The 19,707-nt window shown below is 45.7% G+C and overlaps 2 protein-coding genes across 2 annotated transcripts in view; both read left to right on the forward strand.

The window, feature by feature from the left end:
• The window catches only part of LOC149339127 (uncharacterized), a 40,051-nt gene that overhangs the window by 12,323 nt on the left and 8,021 nt on the right, over positions 1-19,707 (forward strand). The window lies entirely within an intron of this gene.
• Positions 13,622-16,933, forward strand: LOC149339128 (toll-like receptor 2). The gene has a single exon (XM_089547952.1). It carries the CDS (start codon positions 13,622-13,624, stop codon positions 15,902-15,904), a length of 2,283 nt encoding a protein of 760 aa, XP_089404078.1. The 3' UTR covers positions 15,905-16,933.

The following is a 19,707-nucleotide window of genomic DNA, read 5'->3' on the forward strand; positions in this document are numbered from 1 at the left end:
TCGTATAGTGATGCTCCAATTAAGTTGGACTGAGCTTAGTTAATTGCTTAATTGCCCAATTAGCCTAATTACCTTTACTAGTCAGGCCATATAAAAAAATAAAACCGATTAAGAAATTGGTCGAGCTCAGGAATCGAACCCCGGTCTTCGGCGTGAGAGACGAGCATGCTATCCACTCCGCCATGCCAGCTCGATGGTTTGGAATGAACAAAGGCGCGTCTAGTGAATACGGTGTCTTCACTCACTCTCATCCTCCTCCATTCCCTTCCCGCGAGGTTTAGGTGTCCACAGACTAATGAGAGACAGATACATTTCCTTTACTCAAAAACCAATTTACTGACGAGCGAGGCGTAGAACCGAATGGGCGATGGCGTTCTATGGACTCCTTGGCGGCGTTGCAAGACGCTGTCGCGTTCCACTCTTAGGGGCATCAGTGACCACACTTTAGGTCAAAAAAGTGCCCCCCTGAATTTTGTGAGACAGTTACTGCGTAATTTCCTTTCCTCAAATACAATTTTCATTTTCTTCATTACGGCTCCTCTTTATCTATCTTCTTTCACTCCCACTTCCTCCCTTCCTCTACGGTGCGGTTCAGGTGTCCACCGAGATGACAGAGAATTACTGCGCCATTTCCTTCCCTCAAAAAGCGTTGCGTTCAAAGGGCAAGGCATCGCGCTGAACGGGTGGCGTTCCGCGGACTCCCTGGCAGCGCTACAACGCGCTGTCGCGTTCCACTCCTAAAGGCGAAGCTTAAGCGTCATTAATTAGCAGTTAATTAGTATTCAGGCATTAATCAATAATTAACCATTAATTAGTGCTTTGTCATCACTTAGTAATTAGTACTCAATTATATGTGACGCCCCCGGTGCCACAGAAACAGCGAAGGTGGTGCGGAAAACGCTTCCGCCTCTACCCACTTTAGACAGTCAAAGTGCCCCCTGAATTTTTGCGAGGTGGAAGATGATGCAGACCAATTTATAACGAAATAATTAAAATCTCTACGAACAAGAACCATAGCTTTCGGAAACCTGAGTGATACCTGCTGCAGTGTATTAGTTAAGAAGTCGATGAATTCTGGCTATACATTCTGGCTATATATACTATAGCGCTCATGCTGACTTGTCGGGGAAGAAAAAGCGTTTTTGAGAATGAAAAAAATTCAGAGGGCACTTTGACTGTCTAAAGTGCGTAGAGGCGAAAGCGTTTTCCGCACCACTTTGACTGCCTCTGTGGCACTGGTGACGTCACACATAATTAATGACTAATCACTAAGTAATGTAAATGACTAAATAATTGCTAATTACGTAATAATTGCAATAGTAATTAACGGCTACTTACATAATAATTACAATACTAATTAACTGCTAATTAATGACGCTTAAGCTTCGCCTTTAGGAGTGGAACGCGAAAGCGTGTTGTAGCGCTGCCAGGGAGTCCACGGAACGCCGCCACCCGTTCGGCGCGATGCCTTGTCCTTTGAACGCAACGCTTTTTGATGAAAGGAAATGGCGCAATAATTCTCTGTCATTTCGGTGGACACCTGAACCGCACCGTACAGGAAGGGGGGAAGTGGGAGTGAAAGAAGGAGGAGAAAGAGGGGCCGTAATGAAGAAAATGAAAATTGTATTTGAGGGAAGGAAATTACGCAGTAACTGTCTTACATATCTCGGTGGACACCCGTCAAAAGCGTGACACCTTTGCTGACAAGCTTCTGCTGACACCCTTTTGTCGACAACGCTTTCGCCTTAAAAGGCGCCCGTATGCTGTGCGATGTCAGCGTTGTTCGACGTCGCCGCGGTGGCTCAGTGGTGCTTTTTAAGTTACACACCGGTACGTTGCGCGTTAGAACATGGTTAGAGAAAAAGGGCATTTTTGTGTCTACCGTTAACTGCCGCCTTTGTGATGAACCAGAAACAATTGAGCATTGTTTCATCAGTTGCAAAGATGCAGTACTCTTCTGGGATATCCTGCAACGCACATTTAAAAAAAGAATTCATCTGACTCCACATTCTGTTCGCTATGTCACTGCGCTGCCATTTGTTGATGAACCCCTGGACATATTCTTTCTGATTGGACTGCACAGCCTCTGGAAAACCCGCATGATGGACAGACACTGTGAACCTGTTGTGTCTACAAAGGATCACTTCTGTCGAATGGTTGTTCATCTAAGAGACGTGTATGCCCAGACTGAGTACGAACCGGAGTGGCACTCACTATTAGTGATGTGCTCTGCATTGCCCCTTTTCTAGTGCATGGTCTTTTCAATATGTATTGTTTAACACTGTTTTCATAATGGCTTGTATATAGTTCATGTACATAGAACATAACATCACTGTAATAAATACCATGTTGAAGAAAAAAAAAGCGGTGGCTCAGTGGTTATGGCGCTCGGGTGCTGATCCGAAACACGCGGGTTCGATTCCGGCCGCGGTGGTCGAATTTCTATGGATGCGAAATTGTAGAAGCCCGTGTAGCGTGATTTAATTTCTTGGCCCTCTGCTCCTTTCTTTTATTTTTAATTAGATTTTCTTCTTCTATCGACCTCAGCCTATAGTAAGTAAACAAGATTAACTTTCTTCACACGTATATTGCTAGTTAATAACGAACATGCACCCCAAACATATTCGGATTATATGCGAGTTATCTTTAGCGACAAGGCAAGTGCCAGTATTTTTAGTATGCGGTGGAGAAAATAGTCCCGAGACTGATACTAAGATCTGCGAAATCAAAACTGCAGATATGAGAATATGAACGAGGTTGTAAAGAGTGCACAGAGTGTGCCTCATTTTGCCATTCAAACTGCGCGCGCTGCTCGTGCGCTGCTCACGTCATCTAGGTGTCTGCGTGTGCAGCGTAACTGCGTTTGAGCGAACTGTTTCTCGCGGTATGCGGCGTAGAATCGCCGCGGCGATGACTTGATAAATGCGCCTAAAGCAGTGCATATGGAATTTCGGCCGGAGCGCTGCTGCGCCACAGTGCCGCTATCGGAGGCGAGCGCCACCCTTCGCGATGTACTGCACGGACAAGGAGGCACTTCACTAGGTCGAAAAAATTTAGGGGCCACTTTGGCTCTCTAAAGTGCTGCAAGGCGAAAGCCTTTCCTTGCGCACTGTTTGGCTTTGGCTGCGAGGCTGTTTGTGCTTTACTAGTGCTTTATTTGACTACACGCTTTGACTACACGCTTTGACTACACATTACAACTACACGCTTTGACTGCTTCTTTAGCACGACTCTCGCTCTGCTTCGATGAGTTCGGTTGTATTCATGGCTCTGTTCGCAGTAATGAGGTATGTAATGTGGTCACCCACGGACGCCTTACGCCACCTGTAGGAGCGGACGACAACTATTTTTTATTAGTTGTCGTCTGCTCCAAAAGGGCGCGTCAGGCATCCGTGGGCGACCTCATTACTTCGAATCCGCGCTCTCTGACGTCATAACCATTTCGACCAACCGAAAAGCGTGACACCTCTGCTGACAACCTTCTGTCGACAACGATGAGGCATTAAAGGCTTTCGCCTTAAAACGCAAGATGGAAACGGTTTGGAACAGTTGTTTGGGTGTGAGTGAATCTATGTGGGTAACCATGTTTCACGTACCGCTTTGAGCCCTTATTTGTGTCAAATAATCCCATTCCCACATCGGTGCGTTTTCATTTCGCCACTTTCAGTTGCTACCGCCAGTTTTGCTGCAACCATAGTGTTGCGCCCTCTATAGACCCTGCAGACCGCGTGCTCTGCCCCGCCGCTACGCTTCATGTGGTGCTCTCTGGAAGCTTTTGTGGATCCGGAATAAACCGGTTTCTTTTATTACTGACTGCGGGTGTGCCAGTCATCGGGAGAAACCACGGCTGGCGGATCCGTTCTGTAGACGGCGTAGCCTTCAACATTGAGGAAACGAAATTTGGTGACCAGCGGCAATGGCCACCGGCGAAGTTGGCAACCTTGTGAGCGCATGAGCAGATGAATCGTACTTTTAGGGAACGGGTGAATAGCGCCGGTTGGTGCCGTGAGTTAACATAGCAGCTGAAATGCGTAGTCCGCGAACAGAAAAAGGAAATCGCTAGCGAAACGTGACGGTGAGATCATTCTTCAACGAGCTTCTATCAAACTAAGAAAAGTTGTCGCATTTGATTTCTTAATCCTTTATGAGCTGTAAGGGCAGCTTTGAAGGCGGAATCTAAATGGGCCGTTGGTTAATAAAAATAGTTACATGGACTATAACTACAGCAGCAATTCTCTGTATGAAGCTTTCTCGCTCAAGTCATGCCACTTTCGAACGAAGCCGCCGCAAAGAAGCATTCTTACGGAATTTATGACTGTAATTTCTGATAAGCTGTACAGAGTTCACGTTCTAATTTTCTCTTCAAAGCAAGGAACGTAAGCAAATGCTATAGAATAGATGCGAACTTCTCAATTTCTTCCATATTCACTGGCAACATGCAGAACCCCCCAAAATAAACACATCAATTCTCTCTGAATCCCTTATCTTGCTATATAACAAAATGACTAAATTGTCTGAAGTCAGCAATGTGTATATTCAGCAGATATATGATAAATGTGGGCTCTTTATATTGATTTCTGGTAAAAGTTTATTCGTTCGACCACACACGAAACTGCTCCTTACGGATTTAATGAGACTATCATGGTTCCCCGATTTAACTTTAGAAAGTTGCCGTGCTTCGACTTCCTGCTGGTCACACAGAGATTTCGCCTGGCGCCATCTGTCGTTAATTTCATAATTTATGCCCACCGTTAAAAGCGCGCGGCTTGAATGCTTACTAGCCCAACCGCTCTGCTATGCAGTCCATGCTAAGATAAATGCGTTTGTATTTAAAAAATAGTTGCAATGAAGAAATATTAGCTCAGAAATGTTTACACATTTGTTCTCTTTAATCCGGTTTTTCTTCGGATCATAAAGATGGGATATTTAAGATGGAACGAGGCGAGAATGGTAGAAAAATTATGCTGCTCAGCGCGATTAAAGTTCCGTGTTTTTCACAGTTTGGTCGAGAATGAGTGCAGTAGAAGGCAGCTCATCCTAAGCAGAGTTTTATAAATGGTTATGTTAAGTTGTAGGCAATGTTTATCACCTCCAGCAAATTGTTCTTAAACAATACATGAGGAATTTTTCCGGTCTTACAACGTGTACATTATCCTGTATTTTATTTTTCTTGATGTAATAATACATTTCTTGAAGAAAATGTCTGTTCGCCGAATATATAAGCCCCGTGAAGGCGCATCACCTAAAAACATATATAAGCAGTGTTACTTTGAAGGCGGCCTAATAATTCGTGCCGCTGCGGGAATCAGCGATGTCAGTTTTCGAAAGCACTGTATCATAACCCAACAGCAGCGATATTTTTAAATGCAGATGAACTATTTACGGTACATATTCACTCTTTTCAATACATATTCATTACACTCAATACATACATTCAATATACATTCAATGCGTATTCACAACACATATTCACTACTCTGACGCGCCTTGCTTGCACCTATTACCGTGGCTCTATTGCGGAGTCACGATTTCTTGAGCACGTAGCCACAAGTTAGGCTAGTGGGTGTTCGGTAGCCGAGTTTTCCTACGGTTCGAAATGCAAAATGCTTGACGGGTCGCCCTCATTTATCGAAGTGCCGGTTTGCATTTGACAGTTTTTATCCTGTGGTTGTCCACAAACACTGGAGACCAATTGCTGGGAATGATTGCATCTAAGGCCGTTTCCCTCTTTCCAAGTCCTGGAGGTCTGGTGGCGCGCCCCCAAACCGATAGTCTTGTTAGCTTCCACCCCCCGACGGAATGTCAGATTCGTTCAATTATCACTGAAGCACGTAGTGGGACATGTAACGCTGCTGAAGAGAGTACAAGCAGAAATACCGAAACGTTTACGTTATTTTATATCAGGCCTCGGTGCATGGCTTTCATGAGTTGTTGATGGGGATGCTGTAGGAATGGGGCGTTGCTAGTATGACCACAAATGCCCGCAGAATTCAATAAATTGGTGTAAACGTGGCATCCATAAATAAAGAAGTTTGCGGGGATGCTGAAAGGGGATCATGACACCATTTTTTCAGACTCCAAGCTGTTTATTGCATGCTGTTCGCTATTCATCTCGGAAATACTGGACAAAATTAGAGCTCATTTGGTGCAGCGAGTAATTTGTAATCGAATTTTTAAGAGTTCTCTTGAGCAGTGTGGCAGTGAAGCAACACTAGCAACACTCAAGCAAGTATAGGGATGCGAGTTTTTCGTTGTTCAGCTGGGGTTGCGGTGGGGTGAATGGGCGAAGTTGAAGAGGGACAAAGGCAACACAGGTCTGTGCCCTTCCCTCTTCTGTCTAGCTTCTTCCCGGTCCCGGCGACTTCATCTCAGTGTCCCACGGCCGCTCTCTGCTCCGCACCGATCGTGCGGAGTTTAGCAGCAGACGACGGCACTGTCATTTAGTGACGTCACTCAGACTGCTTCGATATGGCCGTTGCTGCCAAGGGGAGGGGCTTAGAGCCGATAACTTCAAATTACAGTTTCTAGCTCAAATGCCCGCGCAGAGTCTTACTTCTTTTTTAAGTACGCATAATAACGTCGCTACTACAGGTTTTTACACTGAATTTAATCCTAGTACCAGTGGAAATAATCTGAGCGCCAACAAATATAATCTGCATGCCATGTAATTTTATCTTAGTGCCAAGCACTTAATCTAAGCGCCAGCGTATTTAATCCAAGCACGAACTCGAACAATGCCAGCGCCAACCAATTTAATCCCAGTGCCAACGCAAATAATACAAGCGCCAGCTGTTTTAATCAGGGTGCCAACCAATTTAATCCACACGCGAAAAATGAAAGCGGTAGAAGACTCTAAAGCACATAACACGAACTCCGAAAAAAAAAACGAAGTTTAGATCATTTCTGAGACCATGCGATGCCTGTGAGTCCCATTCTCATGCGCAATTTCCTTTTCATCGCATACCTTGCAACATCAAAGAGCCACTAGCAGCTGTTAAACCTCAGTATTTGATGCAACTCTTGCGGCTTGTAACTGTCGTGTATTAATTAGTTGGGTAAGCACTGCTGATTATCGGTTGCCATATGCGCTGAATCCGCATGCTAGTTACAATTACGGCCTTCATACTGTTTTCATACTGCCGTCTGTTTTCATGCAACCGATGCAAAATGTTTTCGGGAGGCTGTGATAAAAATTCCACACTAATAGCAGTAACAAAAGAGAGTAGTGTAATGCAGAGTTCTTCCAAGTGGTACGAGTCATAGAACCGGTGTAACGGTTCTTCACTTTATCGCTTATTCAGTTTTAGAAGGAAAAGTGAGCGAAGCTACACCGGAGCTTATACAGCCTAGTTCATGAACAGCTACTGGCGGCTACCCTATAGCGGTGTAGGTTACTAACAGTCTAGGCTTATATACAAGCACATAAGGGGCAGTCTTTGAAATGCAATTTTATTTTCTGGAGGACATTAGGTGGCTTAAAGTCTGACCTCACATTTTTTGCATATCGTCTTCACGGAAAGCTGCTGGTATAAAAGAAGAGTTATGGCTGTCGAAAGCAGCGCTGTATTTGCTGCATAGAGTATCGAGCAGCATCGAGCAACACACTGCGCCGATGCTCCCTTTCATCAATCCGGGCGGAGCCATGAGCGCCAAGTCTCTCCGCTCGCTGAGGAAAGCTTTGACTTCAGACTGGAGCTTCGAAAAAACTTCCTCTATAGGGTTACAAAGCGGGCTGTAAGGAGGCAGTCTCTTGGTTGAGTGCATCTGACTGGCCAGGCTTGCCTGTTCCGCATGGCTCTGAGCGGGAGCATTGTAAAAAAATAAAAACCGCTTCTGAACCAGGCTCTTTACTTTCGACACGGGCTGATATGTTGCTCAAAAATTCGTTGAACACGACTGAGTGAACCTTGTCGACAGCCGTCCAATGTATGACACCATTTGCTGACATACAGGCGATAATGCTAAGGTTTGCTCCTCTGGTGCCAGTCGTCGTCTCCACCGCAGGTTGCCCCTTAACCGCACGGCCGAAGCTCCTTGAACACCATATGCTATAGTAAGTCTCATCAACGTAAAATCTGCACAAGCGGGGTTCTTCACACTGCAGCCACTGCGTGCATGCTTTGCGGGTGCGTTTCACGCCATCTCTGTTGCGGTCGATTGGCCTCTGAGTCACCATCTTCATAGAGTAGCCGCGCACAACAGTAGGCGATGGTGATTCCAGGATATTCTTCTTCCACCGCTTGCTTTATTTGCTTTAGCGTGAAAGCAATGTTGTTGTCTACAAAATTTTTTAGAGCCGCTACAGCCTCATCTCAGAATTTCTTCGACGTTCCGCCTTTCTTCAGCGCCTCTCTATCGGTAGTTGCAATGGATCTTGCTGTCTTTAAATTCATGCCCAGCGTGTCTGCCATTTTTTTCATATCTCCTCCACGCCTCGACACATCGAGAATTCTGGGCCTGTCATGTTCAGAGTCTTTGCTGTTCCTTCTTCTTGGTGCATCGGGGGGCTTGAAAAGTGGTCCTCGTTTTCGGTGTCCAATTAGGACGTAAGAGCACGGCTCATCGGCTTCCATGGAAGAAAATACTGCGCGTTAATGTCCATGCGAGATGAATGAAAAGTCGTACACTATCACCTGCTTATAGTATACGAGTACGTGCACCACCGTCCGGCTCTACTCCATTGTGTAAATGCAGCCACAATGTGGCACACTCAAAACCGTCTGCTTTGAAACTTTCTTGTCTTCAGTGCTTTTATCAATGTTTTTTACGTGCCTGAGAAATAAATCCTAAACCTTGCTGAAGAAAGTTCACTGATTTCTAATAATGAGTGCACATATCTGTGTCTTCTTCTGTTGTCCTAGCATATTGTGCGAAAGCAGACGACAATCCCGCAGCAAGGAAACGGAGGCGCAAAACTTGCCTTCTGCTTTGGAACTTTCCATCATTGGCTGTGTACCTTTTTTTTTTCTCACGACACTACGTAGGACTAAACTAAGGTACGGTTTATTAACACTTTCTTTGACTGTCTGACAAAATAATTGTATCTTTTATCGAAGACAGTGAATTCAGTGTTCCATTATAAACAGTGCGTGCATTAGTGCCCTACTCCGTTCTATGTTCATAATAAAACGCAAATAAGTCATAGCACTGAACCCCTGTATAGTTTTTTAATGCTGATATTGTGCCCTTTAAACGGCGTTTTAAAGAACTAGTATCAAGGCAGTGTTGGTTATAATATTAATGAAAGCTATGCAATATGTGGACACTTCGCTTAGGCGTCGCATGGTTTGAAAAATCATCTCAGCTTTATCCTGGCATTCGTGTTAAGTGCTTTGGAGTCATCTACCGCATTCGTTTTTCGCGTGTGGATTAAATTGGATTGCACCTGGATTGAAACAGCTGGCACTTGTATTATTTGCGTTGGCAGTGGGATTAAATTGGTTGGCGCTTGCATTGCTCGAGTTGGCGCTTGGATTAAATAAGGTGTCACTTAGGTCAAATGTTTTGCACTCGGATTAAATTGCATGGCATGCAGATTATATCAGTCAGCGCTTAGATTATTTCCACTGTCACTAGGATTAACTTCAGTGGGAAAACCTGTAGTAGCTGCAACTTAAAAGCACGAATTGTTGGTAAGCCATGTGACGGCCCATTCAGCCCGCCTTTAGGGTATGACTCGATAGCGTTGTGGGTTAATTTCCATTTATGCAGAAGGTGACTTACTACTTTGCATGTATGGATCCCTGTGAGCCCTCATACCCCTTCTGGCGCAGTGGTGCACCTTTTAAGTGATGTACGACTGCCCTGAGATGCCAGGTGCTCCCAGCGCTGGGCATTGTGCGATCCAGGTTGATCTTTCCAAGCGACCAATCATTAATCTCCCTGCTACCTGCTCACGGTGGGCAGTTTTTTCACTACACGGTGAGCAGGTTGTGATGACACCGCAAAGTCACGTGACCTAGATGCACCATCGGCCAGCTAGGTTGGACCACATGCCGGGGGCATGGTCGTGATTTTTCGCTCCCAGTGGCAACGTCGACAATGCCGACATCGGATTTTCAGGACAACGGCGCCTTTAACACTGTCGCCTTTTAAAACAATGGACTCTTCTCATTGATGCTTACTCTTGCGTAAAGATTTCATTTTATACTTGGTCTCGCCCAGTGCTTTTCAAAGCCAACTCGCACACAAAATCAAAGCGGCTCAACATTTCCCTGCAGAAATTTGTGTCCTTACAAGGTCAGCGCGAGCTTTTCATTATCGGGGCCGGTTGCGATGGCCTGTCAAGCAGCTACATAGTTTCCGCTGTCGCTTTCGGCACTACGCACGAAGTATCGTGTTCCGTCTGCACATCCTGAACGGAAGATAGCATTGGCGGCGTCACGATCTCGTTGTCACATCTATATCCGCCCTCGCTGTCTGTTCTCAAGAATGTTGCCTAATATTCGGGGCGTTCCGAGCCACTTCGTTCGCCGCTTTCATATCCTGCGTAGGGGTAGGAAGTGATAAACGACGTTGTTCGCGGATGGCATTCTTCTAAGCGTACAGTCGGCCCCGTCACTTTGTCGCACCGCGTTTCGAAAGAAAACCTGCTGCTGCAAACGCATCAACACGCGGCATGGTGCAGGCATCTAGAGCAAGGTGCGTCTTTTTCTATTTTTCACGTCGTGTAGATAGCTTCAACTGGCGCTTTCTTTGCACTTTAAGAGCTCGTAGACAACTGTAAAGTTGCCGCAGTTGATCATAAATGTTGGAGTTTGAACGCATGTGTGAGGGAACCAGAGCAGTGAAGTATCAGAATTACCACACGGAAAATTCTTCTGGCACTGGCCACCACTCGAAATCATAGCCATGGTCTTTCGGCAGTCAGCCATGATAATGAAAATCATGTTTACTCCATGCCAAATATCGCCAAGAGCGTGGTATTGAGTTTTCACTTTAAATAGCTGCCGTTATTCGTTGAAGCAGCTGATTTTTCACGAAACAATAGTCGCCAAATATCATACGTTTAAATAGAAGCCTTCTGCCACTAAGTTTTAAACACAGGCTTTGTGAGGTAAAAAGATTGTTTCCGTGGTATTGAAATGCCAGCACTGGCACACATTAGAAAACAGGTTACTAATGTTAACTAGCAAGCTAATTGATTAATTTCTTATAGCTAAGTGTACATTTGATACTCTTAGGGGACTGGTCGCAATTACAAATTTCTAGGCGGCCGTAAGTAATAGCGACAGCAGTTTTTATGATTTCGAAAACACGGTTGTTCTTACCGCCGTGGGTTAACAAATTTTGGCCACATCACGGCAAAAAATGCGCGCTATCCAAAAATGAGCCAGAGCAGCGCGGAGCCGCCGCCGACTCCTCCGATGCGCGGGTGACTCAGAGGTGCCGTCGCCGCTGCGTCAGCAGGACGTTCTCCAGGAGGAGTGACGTCACACGGCGCACAGGCTGGGGCCACCGCCATAGAGTTTCTTACTATTACTACAGAGGCTAGAAGGAAAACCTTCTAGCCTCTGTACTATTAACTAGAGGCATGCCTAGAGGGAAAGCTGGCGGCGCTGCACTTCAGCCACCATGGACGCTCAAAACATCGTGGGCCGGTGAGCTACTTGGTGCGGGACGGTCGGATTTTTTCGGGAACACGGAGTGGCACTACTAACATGTTTCATTCCGAAAACGCTGTTCGTGTGTGCGCAGACGACTTTCGCCCGAACGCAGTGTGCAAAAGCCATAGTAGTGGAAACAAAACGCCACACGACTCCAATAAAATGTTTCATTTTTCCGATATATCATTAAAAAACCTCTTAAAGTATCTAAGCACAACATTTTTTTAAAAACATATTTACTTTTGAGAATGCACCTGTTAATTACGAAATATTAGTTTTTGTAGTATTCATATCTTAGCCAATAGGAAAGCTAGCCATCTTTTATTTTGGGCAAACTTTTGCAATTTAGATACAGGATATTGAATGTTAGGACATTCTTAGTTATCAAACAGCTTCATTTTTTTTATTATTTTGTGGCCAAAAGTTGTAGTTCTGCAGTCGGCAGCTGACTACCCCATGATGCTTTGAGCGCCCATGTTAGCTGAAGCCATGGAGGAAAAAAAACTGGCTGAAGTGGTCTTGAGGGGTCTCCATGCAAACTCCCATAGATGGGTTGCCAGCTTTCCCTTTAGGTAATAGCAAGAAACTATATGGCCACCGCCGACTCCTCCGCTACGCGGGTGACTCAGAGGTGCCGCCGCTGCTGCGATTGCCGCACCGTTGCTTCCGCAATTCTACTCAGGATGGCCATTGGTCAAACCACAGCAAATTTTTCGAGAGCGGGAATCATTTGGTGCGAGATCAATATAATTTTTAAAAATTGTCCAGCCATAACTCCATAGGTAATTACGTTTTCGAAACTACATAAACCGATATGGCTATTCATAACGACCGGCTGCAGTTATCCTCAGATCTGCACATGCTATGTTGCAAAACAACCTTCAACAGGCGTTTAGGGGTTAGGCTACTCACTCGTGTTCAAGGCACTAGTGGCTGTAAACTTGACCAGCCGTTCCATCGAAACTTTTTCCCTGAAAAAAACCGCTACCACAAGATGGCGTATTTCTCCTGCAGCATTAAAATCTCTAAAAACTTTCAACCTTCAAAACCAGTCTCTGTTACAAATTTTTCGCGTGGCAGGCATGAAAGCGCGCTTGATTATCTTGACCTATGTCTGAGTGAATTTCAAGAAAATGATGTGTCTACTATGGCACACATCTAAAAGAAATCGCTAACAACTGCTAGAAAATTCTATTGGCAACAAAGTAAAGAAAATTCGCAAAATAAATTGTGAAAACCGAAACTAAAAAAATTGAAACGAACGTGTGTCTGCCGAAACGCAATGCAAGCTGCCCTGCGTCAGGCTGTTGGCCTTTCAAAGCGTCGCTATACTTCGACCACACACTGCTGAGCTTCATTAGGAGTGCTCCGCAGATATTTTGAAAACACTTCTCTCTCCTGCTTGGACTCTATTCAGGGCCGACAGTGTAATAACAATAATTGAAAACAGGCTCTCAACTTTCATATTATTCAGAAAGTTAAGCATCGAAAAATTTTAGCCACCTCACCAGTTAACCTGATTAATCTGTTGTCTGCTGTCCGCCAAGAAAGCTATTACTATCCCGCCAAAGTCATCTTTATACTTTAAAAGCCTGTTCTTAAAAATCAGTGGTGGGCTTTCCCGAAGCACTACTGGTACTGCGTACGCGTAATGCTGAGTAAGTTTCCCATTGAGAGCTATATGCGTCAAAAGACATAGTAATGCAGACAGCATTCCGCTAGAGCTCATTGTGTTAGCAGTTAAGTAAGTAAGTATTCCGCTAGAGCTCATTGTGTTAGCAGTTAAGTAAGTAAGTAAGTAAGTAAGTAAGTAAGAGTTTATTACACAGAAAAAATATACAAAGTTCACGGTGAATGAGGCATCTGGATCCTTAGCCAGCGGCTAGTTTCGGAACAATTGCAAACATGTTATAAATCTAGGCAGTTGAACACAGGGAACACAGGGGGAAAGGGAACCTAGGGAGAAAATGAGCTCAGCTAGAGGATTGCTCAACGGCCACATTCTTTTCTTTCAGATGGAGATGCGCATGAAAACTGGAGCTTTACTGTTGTGTGCTGTGACAACAGCCTGTGGCCTCAGCACGTCAATGAACTGCACCCACATCGCTCCTTACGCAACGCTGCTAGACCGGTTTAAGCACTGCAATGTGACCGTTGTAAACGGATACGTCCAAGCCATTTGTACCGTTTTTGTAGGGCTGGGACTTCCGAAATCTGTCACTCGTGACGACCCCGAGATGCTGACGATTGAACAGCAGCTCGTGTCCGACGAACCAGTGGACAACAAAACTCCTCAGGGTAGTATCGTCTGCATGTCGCTCCAATCCGTCAAGATTCAAAAATGGGATAACTATCCGCTAGCAAGTGATAAGGATTACGACCAATTCATTAAGCCCAATGACAGCGTTTCTTCCCTGTTCTTAGACATTCGCCAGATGATACTTAAAAGCACGTTCGGCAAGCCTCCACAAGCCGCTGTTGCCGTCTGCGACGGGACTCTAGTCGACGGAAGCTGTAACTTTGACGTCTACGGCTTCGGCGGCCGTTATAGGTTCAACTTTACCTCTGAAGACAACATTGAAGATTCATTCATTAAGTTCTGGAATATTCGCACCGTCACGACCGAGGCTGTGAACGTCACGTTCACAGATAAAGTCAAGAAAGTCCCCATACGCCTGCTTCGTTTTGTTGGCCTCACTCCTATAAGGCATTTTGTATTCTATAAATGCAACTTTGACACAATCGGACGTAGAGATATACCGCCACACTTGTTGCAGATTCGGCGCCTCGATTTTTTCCACACGCCCATTCAGAAGATCGATCAATTTGCGTTCCTCGGTGTGAACAAACATTTAAAGTATGCCTCGCTTATCGGCACAAAATTACGCTTTATTCCAGAGGCAATCTTTTTCTTAGAGCGGCTAGATACGTTCGACATGTCCGACACCAATGTGCCACGTGGCGTCGAGATTCAGTACTGTCCTGGGAAATGTCGACGTAACAGCACCGTGCAGAGGCTAATTATGAGCGGCACCAATCTCAACTCTTTACCTAATCACGCCTTCTGCGGATTTCCGCTGCTCAAGAGACTCGAGCTAGACAACTGTCATATAACTAACATTTCTGGGTCGCCATTTGAATGCTTGGAAAACCTCAACAATCTCTCTATGGCTGGCAACAAGATTAGGCATTTGGACGGAGAAAACGTTAAGGGACTTAGCAAAGTTATTTTTCTGAACCTCAATAAAAACAAGATCGTCCACTTCGAAGGCCCCCAAGTATTCCCCAATTTGATCTCCTTGAGTCGACTCATACTGTCGCAGAACGAGATTGAAGAACTAAGACTTGATGCAGTGGAGTATGCTCCTATCGAGGAGCTAAATCTTGCGCATAATAGAATATCAGAGTGGAAGGGACCGTTATTTACTCGCATGCGTAAACTGAAAACCCTGCTCTTGGAGCACAACGAGCTATCCACAATAAGCGAAGACATGTTGCGTGACATCAACCACATCGACTACGTGAACCTCAGCTGGAATCCCTGGGACTGCTCAGGCTGCCAGCGGATGAATCTTCTTTCCCTGATTGAGAAGCACCCTGCTCAGTGTGCCGATTGCTTTGTCTGCAAACAACCTGCGGAGTACAAGGGAAGGCTCGTTCGCGAGGTGCCCTCGAATGAGGACGAGTGCGCCCCCCCTGACCACTACAGAATTTACGGTGTTCCTGCGCTCCTCTCTATCCAGGTCGTCTCCTTGATCGCCTACGCCGTGTACAGGAACCGGTGGTACTGCATTTACAGCCTGCTGTACCTCAAAGTAGCCATTAAATCATATCGAAGACAGACGGACACAGGACGCTTTCTGTGGGACGGCTTCGTCTCGTACCACGCCTCGGACACCCAGTGGGTGCGAGACGTGCTCCTCCCAAAGCTCGAAGCTTCCATGAAGTTCCGTCTCTGCGTGGCCGACCGGGACTTCATCCCGGGCCTCCCGATCACCGAGAACATCTGCCGGGCCATATCGCAGAGCCGCGTGTCGCTGTTCTTGCTGAGCCGGGAGTTCTGCCGCAGTCGCTGGTGCATGTTTGAGCTGAGCCTGGCGCAGCATCGGCTGTTTGAGAACGGCCGCAACGATGGCATGGTGTTCATAAGGAAGAACGACGTGGTGGAGTCCGAGATGAGCTCCATGCTGGCGTACCTCATCAAGTCCCGCACCTACGTTCAGCTACCGCCCGACGGCTCGAGCGAGGCCCTGAACAACCTCTTCTGGCTCCAGGTCCAGGCTGCTCTGCAACAGTAGCCATGCGGCTCTAAACATTCCTGCTTCCAAGTATTGCGGTCTCATGAGGTTTAGGCCGTTGCAGGCGGTACTAGTCTTTCATTAAACTACCAGTGCTACCGTAGCGACATTCTCGATAAATGTCCGACACTGTCACCATTAGTCTCAGAGCACACCCACCACTGACGCTAGATCGCTTAGTAGAGGCCTTACATGCAGTCCAATCCTGGTATCCCTTAATAGGGCTAAATTAAGTTATAGCATATATGTTAGCGCATACTCTTAACGGGTTACGCTGTGCCTTTGAATTTATCGCCGGCTATGAACTATTTGTAGGTTACGCTCCACCTCCGCTGGGTGTCGCGAGTAATTCACAGGTTAAGCCTTAACCTTCATCCTGCCTTCTGAGTGCGCTCTGAGAGTGCAAAAAAACGCTATATGCACACTGCCATTCAGAAGAGCCAGAAAGTTAAGGGCATGCCAACGCAGTGCTTCAGGAAAGGCAACACAAAGAAGTCAATGCTGTGAAATCACTAAATGAAACAACACTTATTATTTTGCTCCGTGTGTGGCAGTAAACACCTTTCTCGCATTTCGAAAAAGCGCTCGTACGACACTTGGCCAGCACTATACTGCCAGCTTAAGCGTCCTTGTAACTGCACTCTCGTAGAAAATGATTGTAGGTGTGCGAAACGCTTTGCCAGTTGTTATTGCAGGCCAGTTTGTACGTATATTGCGTCAAGTTCGGCCGTCTGATCCTCCGGTTCTTTAAGGATAGACAAAGCTTCGTGCAGGTAAAAATGTTACAACAACGACTGGAGGATGCAGGACACAAACAATTATTCATATAAATTGCGAAATCAATGTTGACATCAGTGAAATTGCACGCCTGAGATTTAGAGAGTAAGATAGATTTAACTGATGATTCTACCAGACAAGCAATATGCACAGATGATGCGCTAGCATAGAGCTCAAGCAGGAAAGAATGTTTACTGCGCAGTGGAAAAAAATTCCTCAGTTACACCCATAAACTCGCATTCATTTAGGGTACCTTTAGTGTAGAGTTGTGCTAATAGCACTAAGAGAATTTTTGTAGCAGGCAGTTTTGCTTTCGTTGTTCACGTCAAGCCGAGTGGTTCGCTCTGCAGAACCGGAGACTGCATTTTCAAGGAGTTAGTTATCCGCAACGGCAGGAAAAACTGCTCTAATATACCGAGATTTTCGGAGGAATGTGAGAGGTAACATGCATTAAAACTGTACGCAGCATCCTGAACTTATTACGAACGCCTTAGAAAACAACGAAAAACCGAATTAACACTTATGGCTACTCGGGCGCGTTGCCTTTAAGTTTTTCACCGGAATGTCAGGGTACCTCAATGAACGCCGCCTACGGCAATGTAAAGGAAGGGAGCGTGTTATGCTGACTCTGGAGTCAGAGCAACCAAGGTATGAGGAAGTTTTGTTTCCGGCGAAGGAGGGCGGTACCAGGCTAATAAAAAGGTAACAATATATTCTCCTTTGAGCTGTTTCGCGGTGGCCCTCTATTTGAGCACCCCCCCCCCCCGCCCCCCCCCCCCCCCCCCAGTGAAGTGGCGGAACAAATGGGTTGAAGTGGCTTTCTGTGAACTTGGGGCAACCGGACGTTGGGAAAGTGAGTGTTCGCGAAGCTCGCAGCAGGAAAGCATAATTATCAGAAATCGTGATGGTAGAAAGTGTACATATGTGTACAGTTTCGCGATGAGTTACCTTCTTTCCTCAATCATTGATTGGTTGTGTTATCCTTTCCTAATTGCTGATTGGTGATGTTTTCCTTTCCCCAATAACTTATTCGGTGGATGTTTGTACAGTACCTGATTGGTTATTCTCCCCACCGAGGGCGGGGACATAGGGTGTAAAACCAGCTGTTTCGGCAGGACCGAGGGCTGGTTTCGTCACGTAGAACTACGAGTCAGTCAAGTGTAAGTATGTTTTCTCCTTGCTTGTATCTTCCTTTGTGCTTTTAATTGTTACAAAAAGTTAACCTCTCCAGAAGTGTCCTCTTGCAATGTGATTGAGCAATTCGAATCTGCAAGACGTCAAGCATCCTTCAGCAATCATTATCATCAACCCAATTTCCCTCTACGAGATCTCAAGAGCGGATATCACCTGGCGCAGTCGACAGGATTTCAACTGGCGCAGCCGTAGAGGGGACTTTTAACTCCCCCCCTCTCCCCCTCCAGAAAAAAAAAGAGAAAAATTGTAGTTCCGAAAAACCGAGATGCTGAGATTTGCGGCGCTCAAGCAAACCCGGAAATGAGTTGTGCATTGAACTTTAGTTCATTTGCTCACGCCTTTCCTCGAAGTGTACTCTTTGTGTCAGGAATACGGGTCTTGGGAATGCTTTTTGAAACGTCAGGTGTCTTACCAAGGGCTTGAGATGAGGCGCTTGTGCAGGGTCATGTTGCCTTCGATTTAGTTGATTCATATGAATTGACTTTATATGCAAAGACACTCTTGTTAAAGATGTGTGCATCGGCGTATGCCTTCTTCGTCGCGCGCGCACTGCCCCTAAGCCTCGTAGCACTTCTATGAATGGACACTCAATTTTAGTTCGACGTCCCTTGAGTAGGAGGGAGGCTTAGGACTGTTGTCTTGGCAACTTACAGAAAAGGTTTTCAGAATCAAAACAGCCCTCGAACTGTTAGCGAATGAGGTCTACCCGGAGCCACACGCCGAGAGGCCGCAGAAGGCCGTTCCAGATTTTGTAATGTTCCGGCAGGGCCAGTACTCGGATGAGGGAATGGAGAGGCAGTGCTGTAGCTAGACCATCACCAGCTGAGGAAGCCATCATTAAGAAGGTGGATGCACTTAGCCGCTGCCCTCATCCATTCTAAACTTTTGTTCCAACTAAACCTCATATAAAAAAAAAACAAGTGTTTGGTAAACTGGATATCTAATATTTTTCCGCCCGCTCTCAGTACGTGTCATTCAATTCAGGCGAATCCTATGTGGCCCCGGTCTCGCCCGGTGTGCCTCAAAGTTCCGTCTTAGGACCCTTACTCTTTTTACTTTACTTCGATGTTCCACCGAATAATACCACCTCTAAGCCGCCGCGGTGGCTGAGTGGTTATGGCGCTTGGCTGCTGGCCCTAAAGACGCGGGTTTGATCCCGTCCCCGGCGGTGGAATTTCGATGGAGGCGAAATTCTAGAGGCCCGTGGGTTGTGCGATGTCAGTGCACGTTAAACAACCCCACGTGGTCCGAATTTCCGAAGTCCTTCACTACGGCGTCCCTCATAGCCTGAGTTGCTTTGGAAACGTTAAACTCCAATAAACCAAACTAATACCATATCTAAAATTCGCATGTATGCCGACGACTGTGTTCTGTATGGCATCATTCAATCCACCGAGGATCATTATCGTTTTAACGAATCACTTAACTACTTTTTGTGAATGGTGTAATGTCTGGCAAATTAGCATTAATTTTCGCAAATCGGTAGTCATATCTTCTAACAGCTCTTCGCCCTCTGTTTTCACCTATTCACCTAATAGCTTTTCACTAGAACGGGTGTTCGAATATAAGTACTTAGGTCTTATTTTTACTTCTAACCTATCTTGGTTGACGCATATTAATTTCATCTGCAGCAAAGTCCTAATGAAACTAGGATATTTAAGACGTACTTTAGCTGCAGCCCAAAAGAAGTGAGATTATTAATGTACCAATCATTAATCCGTCCCATACTTGATTACGCTTGCGTTATATGGAATCCCCATAAATTGAAATACATTCCCAAGATCTAGAATGTTCAGAAAAAAAAAAAAACAGATCGCTTCATTTGTCAACAA

The sequence above is a fragment of the Amblyomma mixtum genome, chromosome 6, assembly GCF_055824585.1.
Source record: "Amblyomma mixtum isolate Tamu chromosome 6, ASM5582458v1, whole genome shotgun sequence".
NCBI classification, from domain to species: Eukaryota; Metazoa; Arthropoda; class Arachnida; order Ixodida; family Ixodidae; genus Amblyomma; species Amblyomma mixtum.